Raw genomic sequence first — 26030 nt, forward strand, 5'->3', positions numbered from 1 at the left:
CGGAGTCCAGCCCGTTCGCTCTGATTCCCTTCCTGAGTCACTCAGCGCTTTGCGGTAAGAGGCTAACTGGGACCATTCCAGGTTCACGGCATCCCCTGCAGGGCCGTTCATCCTGTCTCAAGGCCACTAGCCTGTCCTTTCACTTCACAACCAGGTCATTAGGTGTGATCTGAGTATCCCCCTGCCTCTGCAAAACCGCTTCATTCATCTTCCTCTTGACCAGCTTAGCTGTGGCCGGCTCAAAGCCAGCCCACCCTTCCCATGGTGGTTCCTGGGACCCTCCCTGTCTGTGTACCCTCGTCCTCTCTCCTGCCCGCTTCGTTAGGGTGTTGACCTTCACAGGACCCAGGTCCAGCTATGGTCACAGTGGAGCCTCCTCCTCCCTGTCATCCCGTGCCAGTCACCCCCTGTACCATCTGTAGGCTGACCTCCCCTCCCCCAAAACAGCCCCCAGCGCACTCACAGGTGGCTCTGCCGTTGCCAGGTGAGGTGCAGAGGATGCTCTGGTCATAGCCTTTCTGCTGCTGTCTGCTCCACGGGACACCCTCGGTCTTCTCTCTCCCTCACAAAGTTCTCGGCCCGGCTTCAGGGACGGTGCCCCTAAGCCGCCTCCTCTCTCACTGTCCTTCACATCTCCCCGAGTATTGCCTTTTCCTAGGCTTCTGTCCTCAGCCAACGTGGCTCAATCTGCAATCTAAGTCAAAAGGCCCCTCTGCTCAGAAGTTCCTCCTCTTGGGGTTTTTCTCATGTTCATCATAGAATCTGACCCTGAGATCTGCCTGACCCCAGGCTCCTGACCCCAGGCTCCTGACCCCAGGCTCCTGATTTGCCTTTCTGGCTCTCAGATGGAACAGTCCTCTAGGCCCCCCAGTGCCTGTTCAAAACCAGCAAGCTTATGATTAAACTTACCTTTGTCCCAAACACTCCTTCACATTCTTTATCTTAACTGGTGGTGCCACCATCCACCAAATAATTCAAGCCAGTAACCCCGGGGGCTGTCATTTCTTAATGAAGATCTGGGATCCAGCAAACCAACTTTACTACCAAATTCTTCCAGCATCTGTCCCTTCCTCCATGCCTGCTACCACTGTCCTAGTCCAAGCTCATTTCTCATTTGCTGACCACTCTTGTTAGGAACCACCAGAGAGTTTGCTCGTAATCCAATCACATTACTTCCCTGCTTCAAAGCTTCCAGGGTGACGGAGTAGGGACAGGAGTTCTTTATGGAGGCCACGGACTGCCTGTCCCTCTGGCCTGTGATCCAGAACAGTTGACATGAGCTCCTGGGTTGGGTCCATGCAAGCCCTTGGCAGAGGGGGCACTAGACAGGCCCTACAGAGAGACACTCGCCTATGGGTGTCAGGTCTTAGGTCCCAGCAGGCCACTGACCCTGAGCTGCCCTCTGGGGCTTTTATTCTTACCATGAGGCTTGGGCAAGAGCTAACTAACTCAAGCTTCCTATCAGCTCCCAACTCATCAGTCCTATTTCAGAGGGCTGAAGGAGCTGAGCTGGAAGAAGTGATCGATGGGATATAAGAAAGAACATACAAGCTTGAACTTGCTGCCTAAGCAAGATTGAAACTCTGCATCTGCTTCCCAGGTACAAATCCTCCCTCCGAAGCTCTGGGAGTTAGTAGGCAGAGCGGGCAATGGGCCCCACTTGAGCCCTTGGGCAGTCCCCTATCCCTCGAAGCCAGTCCCCATATCTGTGGAAGTGCCACAGCCAGGGTCCAACCATTGATCCATGCTCATCAAAGGTTGCTTGTCAAGGGAGCCAGGCAGAAGTCTCCCTGTGAGATTATTCCTTCACTTGTAAAGCAAGAGGTTGGAGCATAAACACAGCCCAGTGGCGGGGTACATGTCTCTCTCTGCCACTCACTAGTCAAGCAGCTTTCAGCTGGGTTTAAAAGTCTGCATATTGGACCAGTAAGATGGCTCAACACCCAGGACCCACTTCCACAAGTTGTCCCCTGACTTCCACATGTTCCATGGCACACATACATACGTAAATGAAACTTTAAAAGCTATATGCACTGATGTATGGGTATATGCATGAAATTATTAAACAATAAAAAAGCATCCCCTTGTATTCCGTTAATACCCACAAATATTATTTGATATGGATAATGAATAATAAGAATTTAATATATTCTATTAATGTTTTTTAGAACATACCATTTCAGGGCTTTTTGTCCCAGAGCAACTACCTTAAAAAAAAAAATCAAAACTCCACCTGCCTCACTTTCTTCACTGAGGTGGGAGTAGCAACTGCCTCCACCCAGGTTGTAAGACTCAGTTGTTGCTGCAAAGACGTTTAGACCAGCCCTTCCACACAGGCGCACGGTAAGTGTGGGTGGTTCCCGTTCACATTACTAACAGTGACTGCTCAGCATGACCTCCTGTCACTGTGACCAGAGACACCCAGCCATCAGGCCATCCCAACCAACCTTCAGCTAGCTAGACCACCCCCACTGAGGCTTGACTCAGTTTCCCAAGACTGGTGTCCTCTCCCAAACATAAAATCTAGGAGCAGGCGGGTCCAAGGATGCTAAGATCCTCTGATAACTAACTGCATGCGGGGACACAGAGGGTCGACTCTGGCCCAGCATCTCTGCTGTTATCATTGTGTGACCTCAGGCAGGACCAACTTCCCCACTGACCCCCCTTTTTCGAGATGACTCCAGAGCCTACTAAACTCTCCTGTGGTTTCCCAAAAAGTGAGTTCACGTGAGGGAGGTAATTCCAGACATGCCTGGAATCATGCATTTTCCTCAGTTGCTTACACATTTTATTGAGTATTCCAAAGAAATAATCAGTACACACGTTTGACAGCTCTGTAGATACTGATACTGAGAGCGGGCGGATGGGAGCAGGGGGGTGAGCATATATCATGGTTGGTATAAGGCTCATGACACAAAGGATGCTGGGAATGAACAGCAGACGTGGTGGAAACAACCTTTGCTAACAACTCAAGTTGGAAACTGCTGACGTCTGGTCCCTTTGGAGCTGACGCCTGTCGGTGAATTGCTTTTTCTAGGTTTTTGTCTCCTTATGAAGGAAATGTGGTGTGAAAAGGACCAGCAGAGGGCTTCCCAATGTTGGGCTTCTGGTGTGGTACAAGGGCTGCTCAGACCAGGCCTGAATGGACCTATCCTGGACCCTAGGTCTTTCTTAGCACCACTGGGCACTGTGGAGTGATGGCTACAGCCTTGGATGCAGAGCCAGGCTCCAAAGCCCAGTGTGGACTCTTCCTAGCATGCAATCTTGGCCAGGTCAAGCTGCCTTCCTCTCTTCAACTGAAAACATTTCCCTGGGTGTTGTAAAACGAAAATGAGTATGGTGTGCACATACACATATGCACACGTGTGCACATGAACATACACATGTAACAGGCCTGGGATGTAATAGGTGTGCTTCTCATATGTCATTCTCAGCACATGTCTGCAGTGGGAAGCAGGGTTTCCATTACTGCTGGCTCTTCCGCCCCTGCCTAGGCTCGCATCTGTAGAGCGGCAGCATGGAGTGAGGATGAGGAAGCCACTGTGGGAACATGGGTCCCCCAGAATCGAGCCTCAGTCTCCTCTCTGGCTCAGCGGCCTTCCTCAGCCAGAACTGGGCTATGTGCATGCCCCACAGGCAAACCCCTTCCCTCTCTTTGGGACACTTTCCTCAAGGAGTCCTGAGGACAGTTGTCTAGGTGACCTTCCCGGGCTCTGCCGCACTGGCTTTGGGTAGTTGTGCAAGTGTGCCGCCCTGTCTGCACTTTGCAGTCCTTTGGCAGTTCCCGCGGTGCAAAGCCAAAGTCATCCCCAACCCCACTAGCCTTGGAACTGTCCTGGAGATCCACTGCAGCGCTACAACCCTCCGATCAGCCTGGAAATCAAACAGCCCAGGTCTGGCAATCAAACAGCCCAGCCCTAACGGGTACCATAAAAACCATTAGAGGATCCTTTCCATTAAGCGAAGGCACACACCCCCTCCCACCCCAAGACCCCATGTATTCCCTTTACTTTCAGTGTCCTTCCTAAGACCACACATGCAACGTCCCCTCGCCCCTCAGATAGGTAGTGCTCGGAGGACAACACGGGGGCCCTCCCTAGTCTCTAGCCCAGTCTGTCACCCAGGCTCAGGGCAGCCAATCACAGCAGGCCAGGAGTGGCCCATCCCCTGCTCAGGAGCCCCCTCCTCTACTCCCTCCCTTTATGGGTGTGTCACACACACTGAAGCTTAATCAGGTGAAGTGTACCTGGTTCCCAGTGCTGTGGCAGTGCGGCTGGGCCAGAGGCCAAGGGAGATGCAGAGAGGCGCACAGGCAGCTTGGAGTTCCTGCCCCCGTCACCTGGAGTTCCAGGAGCCCCTGGCCAGGAACAGCAGTGCCCGAAGATCGAACCCCAGGCAAGTGGCTGATCACTGTGTGATGGGGACTGAGGGATGTGCTTTGTCCTGAAATAGAGTTGGAGGAGGGAGGCTGCTGTTTACTCAGGGCTTAGTCACCCCCATCACAGCTCGCCTACCCAAAGAAGAAATAGAGCCGGGCCACCTGCTGGTGGGGCTGCAGCACCCACCTCTGGGGGGGAAAAGGTAGGATTAGCTGTGTCTCCAGGGACAGGGCACCAGTCAGTGTCTGTCTACCGACCTGCCCGCTAAAGAGCCTGCTGGGCTTGGTTTAACGCCTGGCGGTACCCAGAGGTCGTCATGGGTTTTCCGTTTAGAGATTGGCTGGGAGAGGCTTTCTTGGGCAGAAGCTAAAATGTGAAGGGTTGAAATAGAGGAGAGAGCCTTGACCTGGGTCTGAACTGGAGAGCTGGCCCCCATGAGGTGCAGGGCGGCAGTGGGGGCCAGGCCTTTTTGACCGGACTTGTGAGAGCGCCAATCCCAGCTTCATCCATCACTCAGCAGCTGAAGCTTCGCTTCTTCGAATCTCTTCTGGCACCTGTCAGCGGGGGCAGTAGTTGGTGTCTCAAAGTGCTGCCGAGAGAATGAAACGAGTGTTTAGCATTCAGCTCAGGGGGAACGTGAGGGAGATATTCTAACACTGAGGCTTACTAGACCTGTGGTCTCCTTGAAGCCCCCTTCAGCTCCCAGGCCCTCGGCTCCCCCAGTCTGTTACATGGGGTAAAAAGCTACTTGGAAGGGAGCTTGAGGGCATTAACTAAACTGCTAGCACAAGGGAGGTGTCCAATAAGTAGCCAGCCTCCTCTGTGATAGGAGCCGTGTTGTGTCAGTTAACATACAGGTTTCCTCCCCCGGGCACCTGTGCCTTTATCTGGAGGCAGAGATTGCATGGTGAACGGGTCCTGAACTGCATCGCTGCTCTGCTGCAGACATTAGGCATGGATGTGTCTCTCCAGAGTGCCTGCTTGCCATGGCCACATTCAGCTCAGTAGCATATACTCAGGAAGAACACACTCCCCTCCATCTTTGACTACTTTCTGGGCACCTCCAAGCTGTCAGGAACAGTGGTGAGCCCGCGGGATGGAGCAGTGCACAGGGCAGCATCCTGCCTTCCCTAGAGAGAAAGCAACATGTAAAAATGTGCAGCAAGGTCAATGGACGTGCAAGAGGTCCCCCCCCCCCCACACACACACACACCAGCGTCCCCAACAGACTTTGACTAAGGAGAGACCAATAGACAAAGACTTTGGGGACAGAGAAAGAATAGAGTCAGGAGAGGGCAGAGAAGGCTCCATGGACAAAGAGATCCTCAAACAGGTCCCAGCAAGAGGAGGAGGAGGGGTAGAGGGGTAGGCAGAGAGGGGAGTGGCTGATGCCCCCGAAGGGAACATCCCATGAACACAGGCTTGGAGGAGAGGACCCAAGGCCGAAGGAGGGAAGAGAGCAGAGCAGCATCGTGGTGTAACTGAGGGCTGATGGGGGCTGTGGTGAGGGCAAGATGAGGGAGGAGGGTGGTACGAGCCCACTGAGAAATCTAGGTGCCAAGCAAAGGAATCAGGACCACAGGAGGTATCAGTTGCCTCTCTGGGGGCACCATGACCAAAGCAGTATTTTAGACAGATGAATATGGGGCATCCAGAGCCTGGACACCAGTTCCTGCACCATTAGTAGCAGCTGCTGTTTACTGAGCCCTCAGCCAGGTAACTCTCAGAGGCCCGATGCTCCTGAGCCTTACCCCTTAGTGCTAGCTCCATCCAGAAGACGAGGCAGAGAAGAGAACTGCTCAAGTTCCTAAAGCTGGGAAACGCCAGAATCAGGGTTCTAAGCCACACCCAGGCAGTTCCAGACTTCCCAGTCCTAAATCGAGGTAAGAAGGGATGAAAGGGGGAAGGAGGCAGATCAGGGAATTCAGCGGCAGCCTGGGTGAATGAGAGGTGAGGACCTCAGCCACCGTGAAGGGGACAGAGTGGTGGCAGCTGGGAATCAAGGAGAGCAGTCTAACCTGATTTCAGGTCCTGGACTAACCCATCCCCTCCTCCCGGGGAGGGCCTGGAGACATCATGGTTCTACCGTGACACAGGATGAACCCCAGCAGGGAGTGTCCCGGGTGCTCAGTCACGTTTGTCTGGCCCCTCCTTTCAGGTGCTACAGCCCATTTTGACCAGGGGCATCAAGTGACTTTCTACCTGTAAATTCTGAGTCTGTTAACTTCCCTGGGAATCCCAAAGGATTTTTCCCTGGTGAAATCTAGCAGGGGAACCCTTTGTGGAAATGGACATGGGGATTCCTTTTTCCTCTGTCCCCTGGGTTGGCAGTGAGATGGAACCCACTGTACTGCTCTCTATGTGAGCTCAGCAGGACTCTCAAGGAGGCAGACAGTCCTGGTGTGGGTGAACACCTCCCCTAGGGACTGTCTTCTCTCAGCACCCCAGACCTCAGTACTCATGGCTCCAGCATGCAAGCCGACTGCTCTACCCCAGAAGATGCTACTAAAATTTCTGGGGTCACAATGGATTTCCTCAGCAGAACTGCCTGCTTCACCCTGACCATCCTTCACTGTTCACAGAAAGGATTCCCCTCCGTGTGGCCTTCCTTTGCGATTAGTGTCATGGATCCCAAAGCCTTCACAAACACTGGAGGTGAAGGGGTCACAGCCTTGGGATAGATAGCAGTAGGTGTCCCTGCAAGCCAGATCCCAGACTTCTGGTCATACTTTACCAGCCCCCCTCATTCTCCAGTGCCCTGGCTCCTAAGCCATAGCCTCTTTCTCCCTCTTTGGGGTACAGGGGGAAGCAGTGGGCTGGGGTTGCAGGGTGAGTATTGTGTATGAAACGCCCTTTCGGTCTTCCGAGTCTCAGACTTGATCTCTCTCCTGGACTCATAAAGATTCATCCCTGGACTGCCCAATGACTGGCTTGTCCCAATGCACCCACCAGGTTCCCTTGACTCCCAGCCAAGATTTAATCATCAGAGTGACCTTGGGAGAGCCACTTCCTCTCTATGTCTGCTTTTCTACCTGATAAGACACTACCTGTCCTGTCGTGAGAGTTAGTGGTGTTTACACACATGTGAATATTTGTTGTTTAGAATAGGGATTGGCGTGGAACATCCTGGGCTCCCAGGCTCAGCTATTGTTGTTCGTCTGAGCATGCTCTAAATTCTAAGTTGTCGCTGGCTCCCGAGCCAGCAGATCATTGTTTCTTTGGGTCAGTTCATCAGGTCCCCTGATGATAAATCTAAGAACAAATGTTTTCTAAAACTCATTGCAGGCTTGAAAAGACATTTGGAAAATGATCCCAAATTAAAGAGAGGATGATGCCTGACTGCCGGCTGCTGCGGTGGACGGCAATCACAGAAGTTAACAATGGCGTCCCTTTCATGTTAGTCCAGAACTTCAGTTCATAAAATGGCTTAGTGAACTTACTCGCTAGATCATCAGTTTGTGGGTACACCAGGCACACAGTTCTGTCCACGTGTGCCAGAAGCTAGGAGCAGGGCTGGGATGTAGGCACAGGATGTTTCCCTTTCCACCGTGTGGGACAGTTTATTCTGTCCTTGACTTCCCTTGGGTGGGATTGGTTTGTCTCTGTCATGTAGAATGAGCGGGGTCACTCAGGAGCCTAGCTACCCCAATATGAATCCCAACCCTATCTATACCAACCATGTGACCTTGTGCAAGGGACTTAACTACTCTGTGTTTCAATGTCCTCATCTGCAGCTAGGGGTGTTATCAGTCCTGACGTGGAAGGCTTGCAGTAGCTCTTCGGCCCACAAAGAACAGTGCCTGTGGGTGAGTGCCAGGTATATACTAGGCATGTCCACTACCAGGCAGTCCTGCCCTTTTCTGAAGCTAAGGACAGCAATCTAGGTCATTCTCAACTGCACCCAGCAGTCAAAGGGCTCCTAGAAGGACCTCAGGGGACATTTGTGTGGGTGTGTTGACAGACAGGAGATCACACCTGTGAACACATTTGGTTAGAATCAGGTGACCCTTCTCATTCAGACATTTGAAGGAACAATTGGGACTTAACGCCCAGATTTTTCCTTCTTTGTGGTTGTTGGTACGGATGTGATTCTGAGAGCTGTCAGATATGGCATCAGGGTGCTTGCCAGCTGCAATGTAGGTCGTGGGGACCGCTGCCTTGGGCTTTGTCATATCCACAAACATGGGTCCTGGAGCTCTGGGGAGCTCTACCTTGGGTCACCTGCCTTAATGACCAGAGCTCAGTTCTTAGCGGATGCCACATGGCCCACATACATTACCCTCATCTACTGTAACCACAGTAGAGGTAAGTGGCATTGCTCTCATTTTGCAGATGAGAACACTGAGGCTTGTAGAAATCAGGGCTAAGACTGCTTAACCAGAGATAGGAGCTGCCAGTTGGACACTCAACAGTAGGGCTCCCGGTCTCAGGCTGCCTTTCCCATGAGCCTCCTGGGTAACAAGCTCTCCTACCCAGTCCTGGAGCTGAGAAGGCAGAATTCCAATAGAATTCAGGTAGAGCAGGGAGTGCTCTCAGATCATCTACCTGTGACTTCTCAACAATATAAATGCTGAGGGTTTAGGAGTGACTAGACCCCTCACCCAACTCCAGCTGCTAATAGTTCCCTTAATAAAACAACTCTTATTAAAACTTAGGGGATCCTGTCCAGCCAAGAAGACTCTCATACATCAACCAGCTAGACCCCGGCACATTGCAACCAGCAGGACTCTCGACCACAGTCCGTTTCTCTTCCGCAAACAAATGAAGCCCCAGCTCCTCTCAGGTGCAGGGATTACCTGAGCTAAGGAAGCAGACTGCTAGGCATGGCAGCCAGCACCAGAGGGTGCATCTGTGATGAGTCCTCAGTGAAACTGGCTACAGAAATGGGGCTGGGGAGCAGTCAGGGGGTCCCTAACCCTGAGGCAGGAGGAACAGCATGGAAGGACCTTGAGGGCCTTGCAGGGGACTCACTTCATTCTCAGCAGACCAAGGGCAAGCGGGACTGATCCGGGCTGCTGAGACATGTTGACCCAGAGGACACAGCATCATTTTCCAGCCCATCTAAGGTACAAGTGAGCTCACAGTCTTGAGACCTGACTGCTGGTCTCCTAGGCTTGGTCCCACTGACTAGTTACCATAACCACGTAGCATACAACATTCCAAAATGACTGTCCGTGTTGATGCATATTTGGAGGCATTTAATATGTACTTGTGAGAATGGCCAGGTTATCCTTCTACAATATTTATAGGCTATTAGACATACCCCTCATGGGGAGCTGTGACATTTCTTCTTCTTCTTCTTCTTCTTCTTCTTCTTCTTCTTCTTCTTCTTCTTCTTCTTCTTCTTCTTCTTCTTCTTCTTCTTCTTATTCTTATTCTTATTCTTATTCTTCTCTTCTTCTTCCTCCTCCTTCTCCTCCTCCTCCTCCTCTCTTTTTCCTTTTTCTGTGTTAAAATATGTATTCTGGATATTTTAGGCAGAATTCCTCAAAGTATATTTAAGGCTTAAGAATTCCTTAAAGTGCTGTGTGGTTTATTTTAAATTTCCAAGCTCAACACAAACAGGTTTCTTTACTGCAAAGCTACCTAGGGCCCTGTGGATCACCAAGGAGGAGAATGCAGGCTGTGTTTATCACAATGTTTGACTGTGGAGCTCTTTGGGAAAAGGCCTTAGTGACTACCCTGTCCAGGGATGGGGGAGATGATGCCGAAAGCCAGTGATTTTGTCCATTGAGTCCTTCTTCTGGCTTAGGGTAGCTGGATGGAAAGCAGGCTGGGGAAGCAGTCTTATTGCTGCCAGGAAGCACCACTGTGCACTGAGCACCAGCCAGGGATCTCTCAGAGCCATAGGGAAAGCAGTGGAGTTGTGAAGACCTTGCATTCCTCAAACCCTCTTCCACAGCCGTGGCTTGCCTGTGGGAAGGGCTCTTCGGCCATCTTCTGGTCTCAGAGCCCAGCTCCAGCCCCAATGAAGACAGTGAGAAAATCAAGACCACTAAGGATGATATGTGCACCCCTTTATCCAGTGAGGTGCCTGATATTAACATCACGCTCTATTTATTTTTATTTAAATCAGATAACAAAGCATAGATGCCTGCACACATATATGCCATGAAAGTTTATGTGACGTTTCTGCTTAGCAAACTCAAGGGAAATAGAGTTGACAGGAAGCCACACAGCTCTTCCTTGCTGTTCTTAGAACCCGCAGTCTCCAGGAGGAGCCGTGAGAGGAAGTTACAACTTCCTCACAGAATCAGGACCTGAATTTTGTTCATCCGCCACTTGTACTTCTTCTCATCACCACACTGTGGCGCTGTTGACAGCCACTTCTACCAGGTCTGATCCTCGTAGATCTTAGAGGCTTGGAAGAGGTCACTACTCCTGTTTGTGTGGATGGTTGTTGTTTTCTTTTCTTTTCTTTCTTTTCCCCCCCCCTAAACTCGGGAAAAGGGGGTTCTAATCATGTTCTCAGGGGTGAGTTCATGATGTTTGGCTCCAAGAATCCCATGCCCCACCCCTAGCAAAACATCTTCCCAAGGGTGACCCATGTGACCTCCCTCAGCAGAAGCCAAATACTAGCACTATAACTTCAATCTGCAGTGAGGCATCCCTCCAACAGGAGATTTAACCTAATAAGATCCTTTTTAGGTCAATGCAAACCTTTCTGATTCCCTGTTGAAGTACCAAGTCACCAAGAGAACTACCACAGAGGAGCAGGAAGCTGAGTATGGCTGATTAGCATTTATTAGTTCATGTTTCCTAACCACAGGGCCTGACAAGCGACTTAACCTTTATGCACCTCTGTTTTCCCACCTGTAAAAATAGGTGATGTTAACTACCTCACAAGAATGGTGTGAGAACATAAGAGCATTCCAGAATAGCACTTAGAACCATGTCTCACACATTGCAAGCCATAACAGCTGAAATTATCATTATTTCACAGCAAGGCTGCTGACTGGAGTGGGCCTTGCATGCAGAAGGCTCTTAGAAAGTGTCATTGACTATCAGGTCATTAAATGGTCACAGGCAATGCTGGGTCTCAGTTTCTAATACGGGGTAAGAACTGCTGTGAGAAGACAGTCCACTGCAGGGGGTCTCCTCATCATGCTCCCTGGCAGCTTATCAATCTTCTTCCAGCAGGAGAGATAGAATTGGCCTAGAACTACATGGGCCCATGTGAGGTGTCTTATGTGAGTCACTTTTATGGATAGTTTGTGAAAAACAAATGTTAATGCACCGACTGTTTATTTTTAAAACGAGCAGATCAAATATAAACAATCAGGTCTAGATCCCAAATTCTTTTTTTTTTTTCTGGAACTCACTCTGTAGCCCAGGCTGGCCTCGAACTCACAGAGATCCGCCTGGCTCTGCCTCCCGAGTGCTGGGATTAAAGGCGTGCGCCACCACCGCCCGGCTAGATCCCAAATTCTTAAATCCCTCTCCCTCTCCCTCTCCCTCTCCCTCTCCCTCTCCCTCTCCCTCTCCCTCTCCCTCTCCCTCTCCCTCTCCCTCTCCCTCTCCCTCTCCCTCTCCCTCTCCCTCTCCCTCTCCCTCTCCCTCTCCCTCTCCCTCTCCCTCTCCCTCTCCCTCTCCCTCTCCCTCTCCCTCTCCCTCTCCCTCTCCCTCTCCCTCTCCCTCTCCCTCTCCCTCTCCCTCTCCCTCTCCCTCTCCCTCTCCCTCTCCCTCTCCCTCTCCCTCTCCCTCTCCCTCTCCCTCTCCCTCTCCCTCTCCCTCTCCCTCTCCCTCTCCCTCTCCCTCTCCCTCTCCCTCTCCCTCTCCCTCTCCCTCTCCCTCTCCCTCTCCCTCTCCCTCTCCCTCTCCCTCTCCCTCTCCCTCTCCCTCTCCCTCTCTGATTGATTTATTTATTACGTATACAGTGTCCTGTCTGCATGTATGTCTACAGACCAGAAGAGGGCGCCAAATCTCACTACAGATGGTTGTGAGCCACCATGTGGTAGTTGGGATTTGAACTCAGGACCTCTGGAAGAGCAGCTAGTGCTCTTAACTGCTGAGCCATCTCTCAAGCCCCCCTGGCAAGTCTCTTGAACCATCTTTATGTGCCCAACACTGAGTGAGGGACTTTACCTTTACAAGAAAAAGCCTAGCCCTGCCCATTGAGGCGCACTGCCTGAGTAAAGTCTCAGATACCCAGTCCTGACCTGACAGCCCAGGCTGGGATCTGTCTGGAAAGCCTGGGCAGTGTGGGCAGAAGCTGTACGTGAACTCTCTCATGGACTCAAGGTTAGCAAGGCAGAGAGGTGTTCAGGGCCTCACGATTGGAGGATTAGCCAAGGTGTGAATCAGAAATGAGCAAAGGGCATCCGGAGATTACCCTAACAGAGCCCAGGGTCTGCCAGAGAAGGATTGTTTTTTAGAGTGTTCCTCTACAATCAGTGGGGGGGGGGGGGATCTGGGGTGCCGCCCATACGAGCGGGGAGATATGAGTTTTGGTCCTGATGTCTTTATACACCAGCTTCCACTCGAGAGGAAGTGCGAGTCTCTGGGTCCTGATTGGCTCGGTGTTCTCAGTCAACATGGAGGGGAATGCTAACTGGAGACAGACTCGGGGTCTGCAAAAAGGACAAACGTGGTAGGGCACAGAAGACACTCAGCACCCCGAGACTGCCACCAGTTCTCGGGCAGGGAGAGGATTGACTCTCTTCTGCCACGCAGAGAAGACGTGACCACTGCCAGTGCCTCGGGATGCCCCATCACGCTCTGTGAGAGCTGCGTACGCCCCCATCAGTACACTCTGAGCATCTTCCTCAAAGGGAGAACCAACAGTAGTGTGACCACTGCCACAGGGACATTTGGGAACACTGTGGACACACACACAAGGCAGGGAACAGCATCAGAGAGGCTTGCCTCCTGGGGGCGGGGTCAGGGGAGGGGAGGAGGACATACAACTTGAATCCGATAAGCACAGCTGATGGAATCTGGTGGTACTTAAACTCAACACCGACCAATTATTTCCAAAATAACAGCTTTCTAAAACCCGGGAAGGGCTACATGTAATTATGCCCCACCCTGGCAAACCCAGTTTTTGGCCTAATCCTCTTTCTTGGTTATTCAGCCAGGATTTGTGGAGCATCTATTACATGCCAGGGACGGGGCTCGGCTTGGGCAGATGCAAGACAAAGAAGACACCCTGTTAAGTGCTCTAGAGGAGAAAGCCAAGAGGATGGGAGGTGGTATATCCTGGACCCAATGTAGCCTGGGACAGGGAAGGAGCAGGTGACAGTCTCTCCGCCAGGCAACTTTGGAAGTGCTAACCACAGGAGCTCTTTGTAATCAGAGTTGTCCTTCATTCACCAGAGAGACGTCTGTAATAATTTGAGATACCTGCTTCAACTCCTTCTGCTAGTTCAATAGACTTCTTTAAAATATTTTATTATTTTCAATCCCGTCTTCGTGCGTGGGTATGTGCACATGACCACGGGTGCCCACGGAGGCAAAGGGTCCTTTGTGGCTGGAGTTACAGGCAGTTGTGAGGTCCTGATGCAGTCGCTAGAAACCCAGTCCTCTGCAGGAGCAATACCTGCTCTTAATCACGAGCCATCTCTCTGAAACCCCCAGTAGGCCTTCCTTCCGCCATTTTTAGATGGGAGGCCCTGGAAGGTAACAGTGATGAGACAATGTGCGTTCTCAAAGGAAATGGCATTGATGGCCCCGCCCCATGCCAGGCCAGGTACGGGGTGCTCTGGGATATGTTTTTTTGTTTGTTTGTTTTTCTCTTTTGGTTCTCTTAGGATCTGTAAAGGATGTTTTCTGTCCCTCCAAATACGGAAATCTTACTCAAGAATGTCACCTGACTATTGAGGAGTGAACCCAAGATTTGAGCTCTGAACAACACCTCCCCCAAACCACACTCTCTTCCCTCCTGATCATTTCTGGAGATCGGAGTGCCACAAGGGCCTTTCCTTATTGATATGTCCACTCTTCTCTGCTTTTAGCAAAATTCTGGGACCTCTTCTGCAGAGCTGACACACTCGCTGCCCTCACCCCTTCCCCGCAGCTTGGGGATCCTGCGACAAGAACCAGTGAGGAACAAGAACTGGGCATCGGAGGACCTGGTCATGGAGGCTCACAGCTAGCGTCAGGGACAGGTGCCAGTGTTGGGGTGCAGGAAGAGGCAAGACTCGCAGGTCACAAGGGCCAGGGAAGAGGGCGACAGTCCCCAGATTACTCAATACATGGTACCACAAGCAAGATCGCAGCAGGGACCTGCTGAGGCTCCGCACGGAGCTGCACTTGTCCAGAGCTATGACTCGCTTTAAGAAGTCCAAGTCAACCCAAAAAAGAAAAATGAAGCCTTAGCAACTCGCGGCGCTCCGGAGCTGCTAGCGATGTGACTTGTCTCCGTAGTCAGGACCACACAGAGCCCGAGCAGAGGCCATTCGGTGAGGGCCTCACCCTGGGTCCAGCTCCACGGGGCGCAATGAACAGTAACTTCTGCCGGGCCCTGGTGGACCGCGGGGCTCCCAGCGGCGTGCAGCTGGGTGTCGTGGCCCCTGCAGGACAGACGCCGCTGGCAGCCACGGAGCCCCTGGGCAACGTCCCGTTCCTGCTGTACCCTGGCCATGCCGAGCCGCCTTACTACGACGCCTACGCTGGGGTGTTCCCCTACGTGCCCTTCCCCGGCGCCTTCGGGGTCTACGACTACCCGTTCGAGCCCGCCTTCATCCAGAAGCGCAACGAGCGCGAGCGGCAGCGCGTCAAGTGCGTGAACGAGGGCTACGCGCGCCTCCGCGGCCACCTCCCCGGCGCCCTGGCGGAGAAGCGACTCAGCAAGGTGGAGACCCTGCGCGCCGCCATCCGCTACATCAAGTACCTGCAGGAGCTGCTGAGCGCCGCCCCCGACGGCGAGCCGCCTGCAGCCACCTCCCCGCAGCCCGCCTGCGCCGGCCAGGGCAATGCGCCACAGCCCCCCTTCCTGGTGGCCGAGTGCAGTGGGTCCTCCTCCTTCTCCTCCTCGCCTTTCTTGGAGTCAGAGGAACCCAGCCTTTGATGGGGCCAGAGGCCTCGACTTGTCCCTCTAGGGAACGGTGTGGGGGCTTCTGGGTCATCTGTGCCAGGCAGGACAGTGATGTTCAAGGTCACCTCCACCCACTTGGGCCAAATGTGTGGGCCCGGGGTAGAAAGGGCGAGATAGGGATCACAGGAGGGGTGAGTGCAGTGAGGAGCGGAGCTCTGGACAGCTCCTGAACCCGATGGCCTCTTGGCCTTAGCTCGGCTCTGTTGTCCACCACAGCAACAAGTCCCCTGGAAGCCTGCAGCACTTGTATGCGATGCCTGGATCTTCCACAAGATGGCCTCAAACGCTAGCGGGGAGCTTGATTGCCTCTAGAGATCAGGAATGCACGTGTGTGTGTGTGTGTGTGTGTGTGTGTGTGTGTGTGTGTGTGTGTGTGTGTGTGTGTGTTACACGCGCGCACTTCTGTCGCTGGTGCTGGTTGACTTCCTTGACAGCAAGTGATCACCTCCGCTCTCCCTCTCCCACCCTTCGGTATAGTCTCCTGGTCTTTTCCCAGGTTAAGGACTTTCATCCCCCTGCCCCGCCCCCAAGACTTGGAAACTTCTAGGGTCCATTGACACTGTGTTTACAACCAAGGGCTAAATAAAAGGATTGTTGAGTTTTGTGATTGCTGAATCATTGTCTGTGCCCACTCCCCACCCCGTTCCTCTTCTTCATTTGATTTCCCAGCCCAGAATACTTGCTGCCAGGGTGGATGGGGTGTTTGCTAACTTATGCAGTCAACTAACATTTCCAGAGAGCTTAATGTATGCTGTGACTGTGCGATGGCGGCATCAGGGTTGCAGAGAGAAAGCACACAAACCTTGTATAATGAGGGACATGAGGGGCGGGGGCCATGTAAGAGCACGTACATTCAAGGTTGACTGGGAGTCTTTCACTTCAATGGAAGGATGGCTGCATTTTTTCTTTTTTAAGTTTTTTGAGACAGGCTTTCTCTGTGTAGCTTTGGAGCTGTCCTGGATAGTAATCCATTTCCTACTAGTGTCCCGAAACTGCTTAGTCCCAAGTAAACACACAGAGGCTTATACTATTTACAAACTGGATGGCCTATGGCTCAGGCTTCTCGCTTGCTAGCTCCTATAACAACCCATTTCTATTAATCTGTAAGTTGACATGGGGCCGTGGCTTACCAATACTTCTACATCTTGCTTCTCCTGGTGGCGGCTTGCGGTGTCTCTCTGCTTCTGCCTTTCTTCCTCCTGTCTCTCTCCAGTTGGAATGTCCCACCTAACCTTATTCTGCCTTACCATTGGCCAAACAGCTTTATTTATCAACCAACTAGAGCAACACATATTCACAGCATTCAGAAAGACATCCCACAGCACTGGATCTCGCTCTGTAGACCAGGCTGGCCTCGAACCCACAGAGATCCGCCTGGCTCTGCCTCCCGAGTGCTGGGATTCAAGGCGTGCATCGCCCAGCTGGTGGCTCCATTTCTGACAGCAGACGGCATGGAGGTTCAGGGCTGATGCTGACAGACACTGGGCCTCGAGTGGGTGGAGATATGCTGAGCTAGGCCATCACCCAGAACCGCCTCTGGATAGAGCCATGGAGCTGGCGTGAGGAGAAACTTAATCTTAGCACGAGGGACCTATCTAGTTTGTGGCTCCACACGGCAGGCTCGTCTTCCTGAACCCCATTGTCTAGCTACGAAACCTTCCTGTCTCCCACTGCCCCTGCCCCGCCTCAGGCCTGGGTGTAAATCACCCCTTTACACCCAGCCCTTGTCCTCCTTAGGGGCAGTTTGGGATGTCACTGGCTGGACTGGAAGGAATGACAGCTGCCTGGCCTCAGGAGCTTGGGCTGGGCAGCACGGGGCTAATTTTACTCGCTGGGAGCAGAGAGAGTAATCCTCCCACCCCCACACCCGCCCTGTCTGATTGCCTCAGCAGGACAGGCTCAGTCAGGCCCAGTCCCCAAGGTGGGGGCATTGGGGACACAGGGAGGAGAGGGCTGTGGGCTGGGGGAGAAGGGAAAAGAGGGGTGTCAGGGAAACCATGGAGCCGTCCTCACCCCAGGATGAGGGCCTGAGGAAGAAACAGCCCAAGAAACCTGTTCCTGAGATTCTGCCGAGGCCACCCCGAGCCTTGTTCTGCTTGACTCTCCAGAACCCTCTAAGGAAGGCCTGCATCAGCATCGTGGAATGGAAGTATCCTTTTTAGCACCTGAGCAAGCGGGAGTGGGGAGGGGATGGGAGGCAGGGGAAGGGTACGGGGTGGTCACAAAGCTCAGGCATTTAGCATCAGGGTGACTGGGCTCTTGGCAGGGGGTTAATCTAATACCTCAGACCAGCATAAGGAATCTTGGTGAAGGCAGGAAGGAAGGTCTCCACCACAATGGAAAGAAGAGCTTCCTGGGGCCCGAGGAGACCCCTGAGATTATGAGTGACAGCCAGAGAGAGCTATTGATCATCTTAGGAAGGGCCTGTGCTCATGGGAGTTGTTTCCAAGTGTGCCCAAGTCTCTATCATCATGGGGTGCCACTCAAGGTTTTGAATAAGAAGACAAAAGAGGTAGAAGCTCCGGAGGAAATCCTCCATGGGGGTGCGGGGGTGGGAGGAGGCAGGGGGAGGGCAGGGGGAGGAGATGACAGTCCAGGACAATTTCCACTGACTCAAGTCTCAGTTCCAAATGGAGCTGGTGAAATGGATTTGAGGGAAGGCCTACTCTTAGTGGTTCCTGGATGCTGGCGAGCAAACTTGGGTGTTGTAACTCAGAAGCAGTGTTCTGACAGTGACAGGGGCCTTGATCTCTCTCCCAGTTTGCGTGAGTTCTGGAAGAAGAAGGATGAAAATATCTGGGTTATTTGGGGGAAAGGAGGGGCCGCAGAGAAGAGGCCTGTGTGAATGGGTTCTGAGAGTCAGGAATATTTGAAATATTTTTGACATGTTCTGGAAGAGTGGGATTCCATCAGCTGTGCCTTGGAGAAAGGGATAACTGGAAGGGTAAGGGACATATGGAGCCACATAGAGACAGTGGGTCTGGGGTTGGGCCTGGTTCCCATAGCTGCACTGATTTCCCATCACCTCCAAACCCTTGCCTGTCTCCCGTGAGGGCAGCTTCCCCTGGCAGGCTCTCCCTTTTCTCCACTCTACTCCACTGAGCCCACTCCACCCACAGATCTATTCTGTGACCCCTCCCCCGGCCCCTGTCTCTCTTCAAACACTGAAATTGCTGGGAAGAGAATGTGATTTTTATCAAACCTACCTCCATAGCATGCCTTCTGCTTCCCACCCCTAACGATATACCAAGACTCCGTCTCAATTTCCCTTCCTCATATTGGCTTTCTGAATGACCAGTAAGTCTGGAAGGGTGGATTCCAGAGCACCCTTTGGAATGGCTAGCTACTGTGGGGCAGGTGTATCTCGGAAGGGGATGTATGAGCGCAAGCCTACACACGTGAGTGTGTGCACAGAGTTCTGAAAGTCTGGCTTTCCTCTCCATTTCCCCTCTTTTCCAGTCCTACCAAACATACATCAACCCCCAGCCTCCCTGGCCATTTTGGGGGACAAGCCCCCACAAATCATCATGTGGCCTGACTATCTCTTAGCATTACAGTGATTTCTAGACTGGCCTTTAGCAGTCTCTTCCCCTCAACCCCACACATCCCACAGATGACTCAGGGGCCCTCCTTAACCCTGGCATCAGACCCTTTGAGACCATCATCTTGCTGACCATCTTTGCCAACTGTGTGGCCCTGGCAGTGTACCTGCCCATGCCTGAGGATGATAACAACACTCTGAACCTTGGCCTGGTAAGAACATCTTCCCATCCTTCCCTTGCGCTCCTCAGCCCTGGCTGGGAGGCACCCTGGGGCTTTGCTCTGGTGGGAGAAGCTGGTGCCTTGGCTCCCTAACAACATTGACCGATGTCCTCACACTGCCGAGCTGCTCAGTGGCCCTGTGGCTTTACCAGACTAAACCTGTGCAGCTCAGTTCCAAGGTCTCCATCAGTCAGCACTCACCATGCCAAGCACCCAACAGGCACGAACTCAGGGAGCTTTCCCAAGCACTACCCAAAGTGGTACCCACTAACAGATGTGAAAGCTGGGCCACAGCAGGGTGAACCAGGGATGCTGAACACGAGCCTCCTCCCCTGGATAGAATCCCACTGAGCTCACCTACTAGGGGTATATGATATAGAAATCTGCAGAAAGGGCATGACAGACCTGAAGTGTCTCTCTCCTACCCTGTCACCAGCAACACAGCAAATTCTGTACTGAGTAGTTTTCATTAGTGAATTATTGAACTTCCACAGTAATCTCCATGGTATAATATTAGATTCTATGAAAACAAATAAGTAAGTAAGTAAATAAATAAATAAGTAAAACAAAACCCCACCCATGATAACCCTGAGGGCTAGAGTTTAGGTATGTCATTCCACTGACTTTGGAATTTGATCTTCTATTTATTTTTATTTTCAAATTATGTGTATACTTGTGTGACTCTGTGTGGGCACTTACAATATCCTCAGAGGCCAGAAGGTGACATTGGATCCCCTAGAACTGGAGTTAAAGTGGTTATGAGCTGCCCAACATGGGTGCTGGGAACTGAACTCAGGTACCCTGCAAGAGCAGTACTGACTTTTAACCATGGAGCCATCTCTTCAGCCCCTGGACCTTGCCCTTCTGTTGGCTGTATCCCTAAGGTGGTAAACGGAATGCAGACTCCTAGAGAAGTCCACTGAGAAACAAAGAGCTGACTGGGCATATTACTCAATGGTGGGATACTTGCTTCGCATCCAGAAGGCCTAGGGCTCCACTCTAGTACCACAAAAACTAACCAACAGGACAGGACAATGGAGCTCCATTCCCCAGGACTTTCCCCTGTACTGGAACCATAGAGCTTGGAGACAAGAGGCCCATCTGTATGCATCCAGGGCCTGAAAGAAAAGTGTGTGTCTCTGCCTCTTCTCAGGCTGGTTTCCATGGTAATCTATTCTGAATTGGGGAGGCGCTGGGTGCTAAATGTGTGCTTGCTGGGAATGGAAATAGCTGAGTTCCTAGAATGGAGAGCGAGCGGTACTAAATGAGGGCAGGCCAGCGTGGCCTCTGCTGCCAGCGAAGCTGCTGTGTGCAGCCAGGGCCCAGAGAAACTCAATGATCCGTGTCCATGGGTTTAGGGAGAGTTCTTGGTCCACTCCATACTTTGCGACTTCGTAATGTGGTTCCATGTTTTCTTTAAGAAGCTGAATGCTTTTGGTGCTGTGTGCTTAGGGTCCTGCCACTAGGAAGGTGGAGACAAAAGCATCCCCAGGGCTCACTGGCCAGCTGGCCTAGCTGAATCAGTGAGCCCTAGTTCCTAGTGAGAGGCTCTGTCTCCAAAAATAAGGTGGTCAACTCCTGGGGAATGATACCCTAGGTTTATCCTCCTCTGGTCTCTACATGCATACACACACATGTACACATGCCTCTGCACACACATGAACATGTGTACATGCCCATATGGGCACATGTGTGTGTGTGTGTGTGTGTGTGTGTGTGTGTGTGTGTGTGTGTGTGTGAATGCACACATGCACATGTGAGAATACACACACACACACACACACACACACACAAGAAGTTGACTGTTTTTTGCAAGAAACTGCCTTCTTTTAAGGACATTAAACCACACCTTAGTGATTATTCGATCTTCCATCTTGAAACAAAACTGTTTGTGGTGTATCCCTTTAGTCTGTGGGCTGGAACTGCAGCTCCTCAGTCAAGTCTAGAGCTCCAGGACATACCATAGTGAGTGTGCTGGAAGAGGGCAAGCTGGCCAGCATCGCCTGTGGGACAAGTCAGCACACCCTGGGACACTGACCACCTGGGAATAACTCTAATCTGAACCCCCTTAGTGTTCAAAAAGTCCAAAGAGAATAGGCCACACCCAGGGTCAAAGGCAGCTTCTGCCTGAGGCCTCCAAAGCATCCTGAGGTCTCCTTACCACCACTTGTCCATCATATGTTCATCTCCCCAAAACCCAGAAGAGGACAATGAGAGAGACAGAGCAGATTGAGCATTTATCTCTTCCTTATTATTTTGGCTACTTGGGAGCCTATAGAAAGCTGGCAATATTCCAGTTGCCTATGACAACATTTAGCTTTTAAAAGGGAAGACTCCAGGATGAAATCTGCATTAATTTTGTTGTTGATTTATGAATGTATATTTAGTACCTATGATAGACCTGGAAATACTCCAGAGGTGCCATTGTGAACCAAGAGGACGATTCCCATCTTCACAGAGCTCAATTAATTTAGTCAGTTTCAAAACAAATAATATAATGAATTAGTTAAATATGTGCTTAAAAATGAAATGAGGAGCATGTGAGGTCCGAGGAAGAGAATATAAACTAGTCTTGGGGGTCAGAGAGGCTCCCCAAAAGACAGACTGTTTAACCCAAGGCCTGGAGGATGCAGGCAGGGCCAGCCTTGTGGCTATGTATCTGTTCAGAGCTCTACCCCTCTTGGAATGCATGCTCCTGGTCATGGCACTGAAGCTTTAATTTCACCTTGGAATTTAAGTTTTGTAAGGAGAGTCCACTGGGACCGTGGCCCATACTCTGGGAGCTTAGACATTCAGCTCCCACTCACTCAGATTCTGCCACCTCCTGACTCAAAGCACAGGCTCTTAGATTCCTCCCTCCCAGGGCCCTGGGCTCCCTGGGAGTGGGCAAGGCCTGATTAGAATTCAAATCCCTTGATGTCTCAGAGATGGGCATGGTTGTGGATGTCCCTACCTTGGGCTGGCCGTGCCCATGCAGTGGGTTGCTCTGCAGAGCTGAAGTCCAAGGTCGAGCCCCCGTCTAGGGACACAGTGTTTCCTGGAGCGGAGGTCCAGATGCTCTTAGGTGTTGTTTGCCCACCACAGGTTGCAGTAGCAGATTTGTGGGACGGGATGGCCGGTTCCCCTTCTTCACATCTAGCTGCTGTTGGGATAGCAACTGTTGGGGGGTGAGGGCAGTGGAAGAGGGATTAGCAGGGGTTTGCGAAGGTCTGACCTCACCCGTACAATAGTCAGTTAGCAGTTGATGCTATGGCAGTTCGAGAAAGATGATGCGGAAAAGGTAAATCGCTACTTGGTTTGTTTGTTTTGCCACCTTTAAGAGCAAGGGATTTCCTACTTTTTTGAACAAGAAGTCTTCCATTTTCATGTGAATGGAGTCCCTCCCCTCCCTCAGTGATACAACAGGTGTTTGGTGAGGGGTGGGGTGAGGGTATGCCTTCATGGTGCTATGGGAAGGGCTCAGAAGAAAGAGGGTTTGGGTTGGAGCTGTGTGGGCAAAAGAATGAATACAAGGCTAGAGAGCCCAGGGTAGCATTTTAAAAATTAATTTATCTTTATTTTATGTGCATTGGTGTTTTGCCTGCAGTCATGACTATGTGAGGGTGTGTGATCCCCTGGAGCTGGAGTTATAGAAAGTTGTAAGATGCCATGGGGGTGCTGGGAATTGAACCCAGGTCCTCTGGAAGAGCAGCCAGTGCTCTTAACCACAGAGCCATCTCTTCAGCCTGTCAGGCAGCATTTTGAAAAGCTTTCCAGGCCAGTACATGGGGCATGGACTAGGGTGAGATGGGAGCTAGGAAAGGTGCACAGAGCTGTCCCTGCAGGAACTCAGATAGGCCTGGAGACGGAGATGGATAAGAGGGTAACCTTGAGAAAGACTTGTGAAGTGGGCTGGATGGACTTGGGGACTAACTGAAGGAGGATACACAGACAGAGCTTGGAGAAAACAAGAATGGCACTGGGGTTTCAGGGTGGGGATAGTGCCCCTCAGCAAGACGGCTTGGGCAGTAAGGTGAGTTCAGACTCAACCATGTGGGGATACAAGTACCTATATCTACACCCTGAACAACTGGTTCTGCAGGCCTGAGTATTTGGGGACAGAGCTCTCCTTCTGTGGCATGTGCCAGACCAGCTAGGATGTGGGACAGGCAAAAATGGCCTCCTGCCAGTGCCTTGTACAAGCCAAGTATGGGAATTGGACCCATGATTATGACTGGGTGCCCTGGCACTTTTCTGAGGGGATGGACTGTCCCCTCCAAATCCTTCCAGCATTCTAAGAGAGTATCAGGCCTGTATTTGGGTCTGGGGTACCCTTCTGATTCTGCCTCTTCTATGTCAGCAGGGAAGCTACAGGTCTTCTCCGAACAGAAAAGGAAACTTAGGCCCAGATAGAGCAAGGTATTACGGCAATACACAGTAGTAGCAATCCAAAGGGTAGCAAGATGAGGATCCTGCACAGTCTTATGACCCGATGGTGAATGGAGATGTGGGCTATAAAATCAGCCACATTGGAGGAGTGGTGTAACACGGTGATTAGGGCAATGGATGGATCTGGACTAGAATGGATGCTCTTGAGTCCTGGCCCCTTCATGGATATGTGTGATCTCTATGTTCCTTCAGCATCCTGGTTTGTGGTGAGATAACCTGGTCTACTTGGGAGAGGTTTCTGTGTGAATGAGGGTCTTCTAGGTTGTAGTGCCTGGTACACCAACATTAGGAACTTCATGTTGAGGGTCCACCTCTTCAGAGCAGGTGACCCAACCAGGCAGCCCCGGTCACTAGAACCCAAGGTTGTTCTGGAATCCAAGTCCTCAATAGCTGTGCCAAATGATTATGTCACATAAAATTCCTTCTGTTGGGGAAATGTAGTTCGGTGACAACATGCTTGACCAGCGTGTGTAAGTCCCAGGTTTGATCCCCAGTAGTGGGGAGAGGGAAAAAATCCCTTCCCCAACCTGCCCTCTGACCTTGCTCTCTTTAGCCCCTCATCTCTCTTTGAGGCCCCAGTGTGTCTGACCAGCCTTCCTAGTCCCCATCACCATCACGGGCAACAGCCACGCAGTGTTTGCGGAGAGCTCCCCTTCTATCCAGTGCAGTTCAGACACGAAGAGGCTGAATCACCGCCCCGCCCAACTGGCTCACAGGCAGGCCTGTGCCTTTTGCAAACCATTCCGCACCAGAAGAGACAGACAGGGGAGGAAGCAGTCAGAGCTCGGGCTCCTCACTGTAATCCTGCTTCTCCTGACTCCTGGAACTGCTGCTCAGGCTAGAAAAGATGCCCGGAGTGTCCGCTCCACCCTCCGGGATTGGCTTGTCCAGGAGAGAAGCCTGGCTGTGACTTGGCCCAGGGTGGAGGTGGGGGCTGTGGCTCCGCCCTGCTCAGCACTCTCCCAGGACAATGGAGTCTGAGGGAGAGTGTCCAAAGGGATTCCACTGTCAGAGAAGTAAGAAGATGGGCAGCAAGACCGGACCCCAGGGCCTGCATCCCAGCCCAGCCCCAGGCTCTCCTGTCCTGCCCCAAACCCAAGCTTTGAAAGGGGTCTGCCCCTGGTCTGACTTCAACTGAACTAAAAGGGACTTTTGGGAGGGCCACCACTCTAGTGTTGGCTGACCTGAGGGGACCCATGAGAATCTCAATGATGATCAGAGTCCCTCATTAATGATTAGAAACAGATTGCTTTTGCAATAATCTGTTCTTTCACCCTCAAAGAAATCGGGCGCCAGCGTGTGACTTTCACAAAGTGAACCGTACTGATTTGCATACAGGAGAAACACATGGCAACAGTTAACCCCACTCACAAGACAGCAAACAGGAGGGTAAGCCTGGTCCACAGAGCTCTGGAGGAGGCGGGGTCAGTGACAGTGGAGAAAGGACCCAGCAGGACTAGTGGGGTATGTGCAGCCCAGGCGAGAAAACTAACCCCGGGGGCTGTGTCTCCACTGGGAAGAGCCCATCTCCATAGGACCCAATAGTGAGAACGAAACACAGGAACGCCCTCGAGACAGTGGTTCTCAAAGGAGGGACATGAGGAGGACCTCTACCCATCAAGGGACATTTGCAGTATCTAGAATCATGGCGGTGGGGGCAGGGACACATGAGAGACCCTTCCTTAGACAGTTAAACAACTTATAAACTTTTCTGTTGTGGGGCTGGCCAGATGGGTCAGTGGGTAAGGATGTCTGCTGCCAAGCCTGATGACCCAAGTAAGATTTGCCAGGACCCACATGGTGAAAAGAGAGAACCAATCCCCATCAGTTGTCCTCTGACCTCTACACCCATACAATGGCACACTCACTCTCCTCCAATAAGCAAACAAACAAATGTTAAAATAATAATAATAATAATAATAAATTACATCCTGACATTACCAGAGTTCTGGCAGCCTGCTTCCAAACTCTGGATGATTTTTCCTAACAGTCATAGAGACATTGCCTTCTGCGTAGGGCACTGTGAGTTGCTCTCCAGACTACCACCCATTCAGCTCCTCCTCCACTCCAGAGCAGCCAGCCCTAAGCCATCATAGGACACATCAGGCCTCCGCCACATTCCTGGGGTTCAGGTTGCCACCCAGTGTCCTCCGCAAGGCTGGAGGCTAAGCCTCTGGCAGCCAGGGCATTTGTCTTTTTATAGGGTCCAGAATGTCCTGCTGATGCCTGCGGCCAGTGGCCCACTCTGCCTCACCATCTGGGAAGCTGGGCTTTCAGCAGGGTCCCACTGTGGCCTTGCTTTCAGAGCATAGGAACCAAGTTGTTCTAAAACAACCTGGGGATCTAAGGGCTGCCTGGCTGGGTCACCCACTCTGAACAGAGGGACTCTCAACGTCTAGTGTGGATGTACAAGAGTGCTCCCAATA

General features: G+C 51.8%; 3 protein-coding genes across 4 annotated transcripts in view; 2 read left to right on the forward strand and 1 right to left on the reverse strand.

Annotated features, from left to right (window-relative positions):
- The window catches only part of Igfn1 (immunoglobulin like and fibronectin type III domain containing 1), an 84797-nt gene extending 79845 nt beyond the window's left edge, over window positions 1-4952 (reverse strand). Inside the window, exon 1 of one of the 2 annotated variants that reach the window (XM_052737060.1) lies at window positions 4247-4952. The gene's annotated coding sequence lies outside the window, so the exon portion shown is untranslated. The remainder of the gene's footprint in view (window positions 1-4246) is intronic. The other variant, XM_052737058.1, reaches the window with a different exon arrangement.
- An 8016-nt stretch (window positions 4953-12968) lies between these two features.
- On the forward strand, window positions 12969-15984 carry Ascl5 (achaete-scute family bHLH transcription factor 5). Its single transcript, XM_052736565.1, has one exon. It carries the CDS (start codon window positions 14818-14820, stop codon window positions 15385-15387), a length of 570 nt encoding a protein of 189 aa, XP_052592525.1. The 5' UTR covers window positions 12969-14817; the 3' UTR covers window positions 15388-15984.
- Window positions 15985-17411: 1427 nt separating this feature from the next.
- Cacna1s (calcium voltage-gated channel subunit alpha1 S) overlaps window positions 17412-26030 on the forward strand; it is a 66974-nt gene continuing 58355 nt past the window's right edge. Inside the window, exons 1-2 of the mRNA XM_052736566.1 lie at window positions 17412-17563; window positions 19062-19167. Coding sequence (XP_052592526.1) covers window positions 17412-17563; window positions 19062-19167 — 258 coding nt within the window. The remainder of the gene's footprint in view (window positions 17564-19061; window positions 19168-26030) is intronic.

The sequence above is a fragment of the Peromyscus californicus genome, unplaced genomic scaffold (assembly GCF_007827085.1).
Source record: "Peromyscus californicus insignis strain IS unplaced genomic scaffold, ASM782708v3 Scaffold_14__1_contigs__length_90479793_seg_2, whole genome shotgun sequence".
Classification (NCBI taxonomy): Eukaryota; Metazoa; Chordata; class Mammalia; order Rodentia; family Cricetidae; genus Peromyscus; species Peromyscus californicus.

Bases quoted from the DNA above. Each gene is read 5' to 3' on its own strand.
- Ascl5 (XM_052736565.1), top strand. From the start codon at position 14,818: ATGAACAGTAACTTCTGCCGGGCCCTGGTGGACCGCGGGGCTCCCAGC.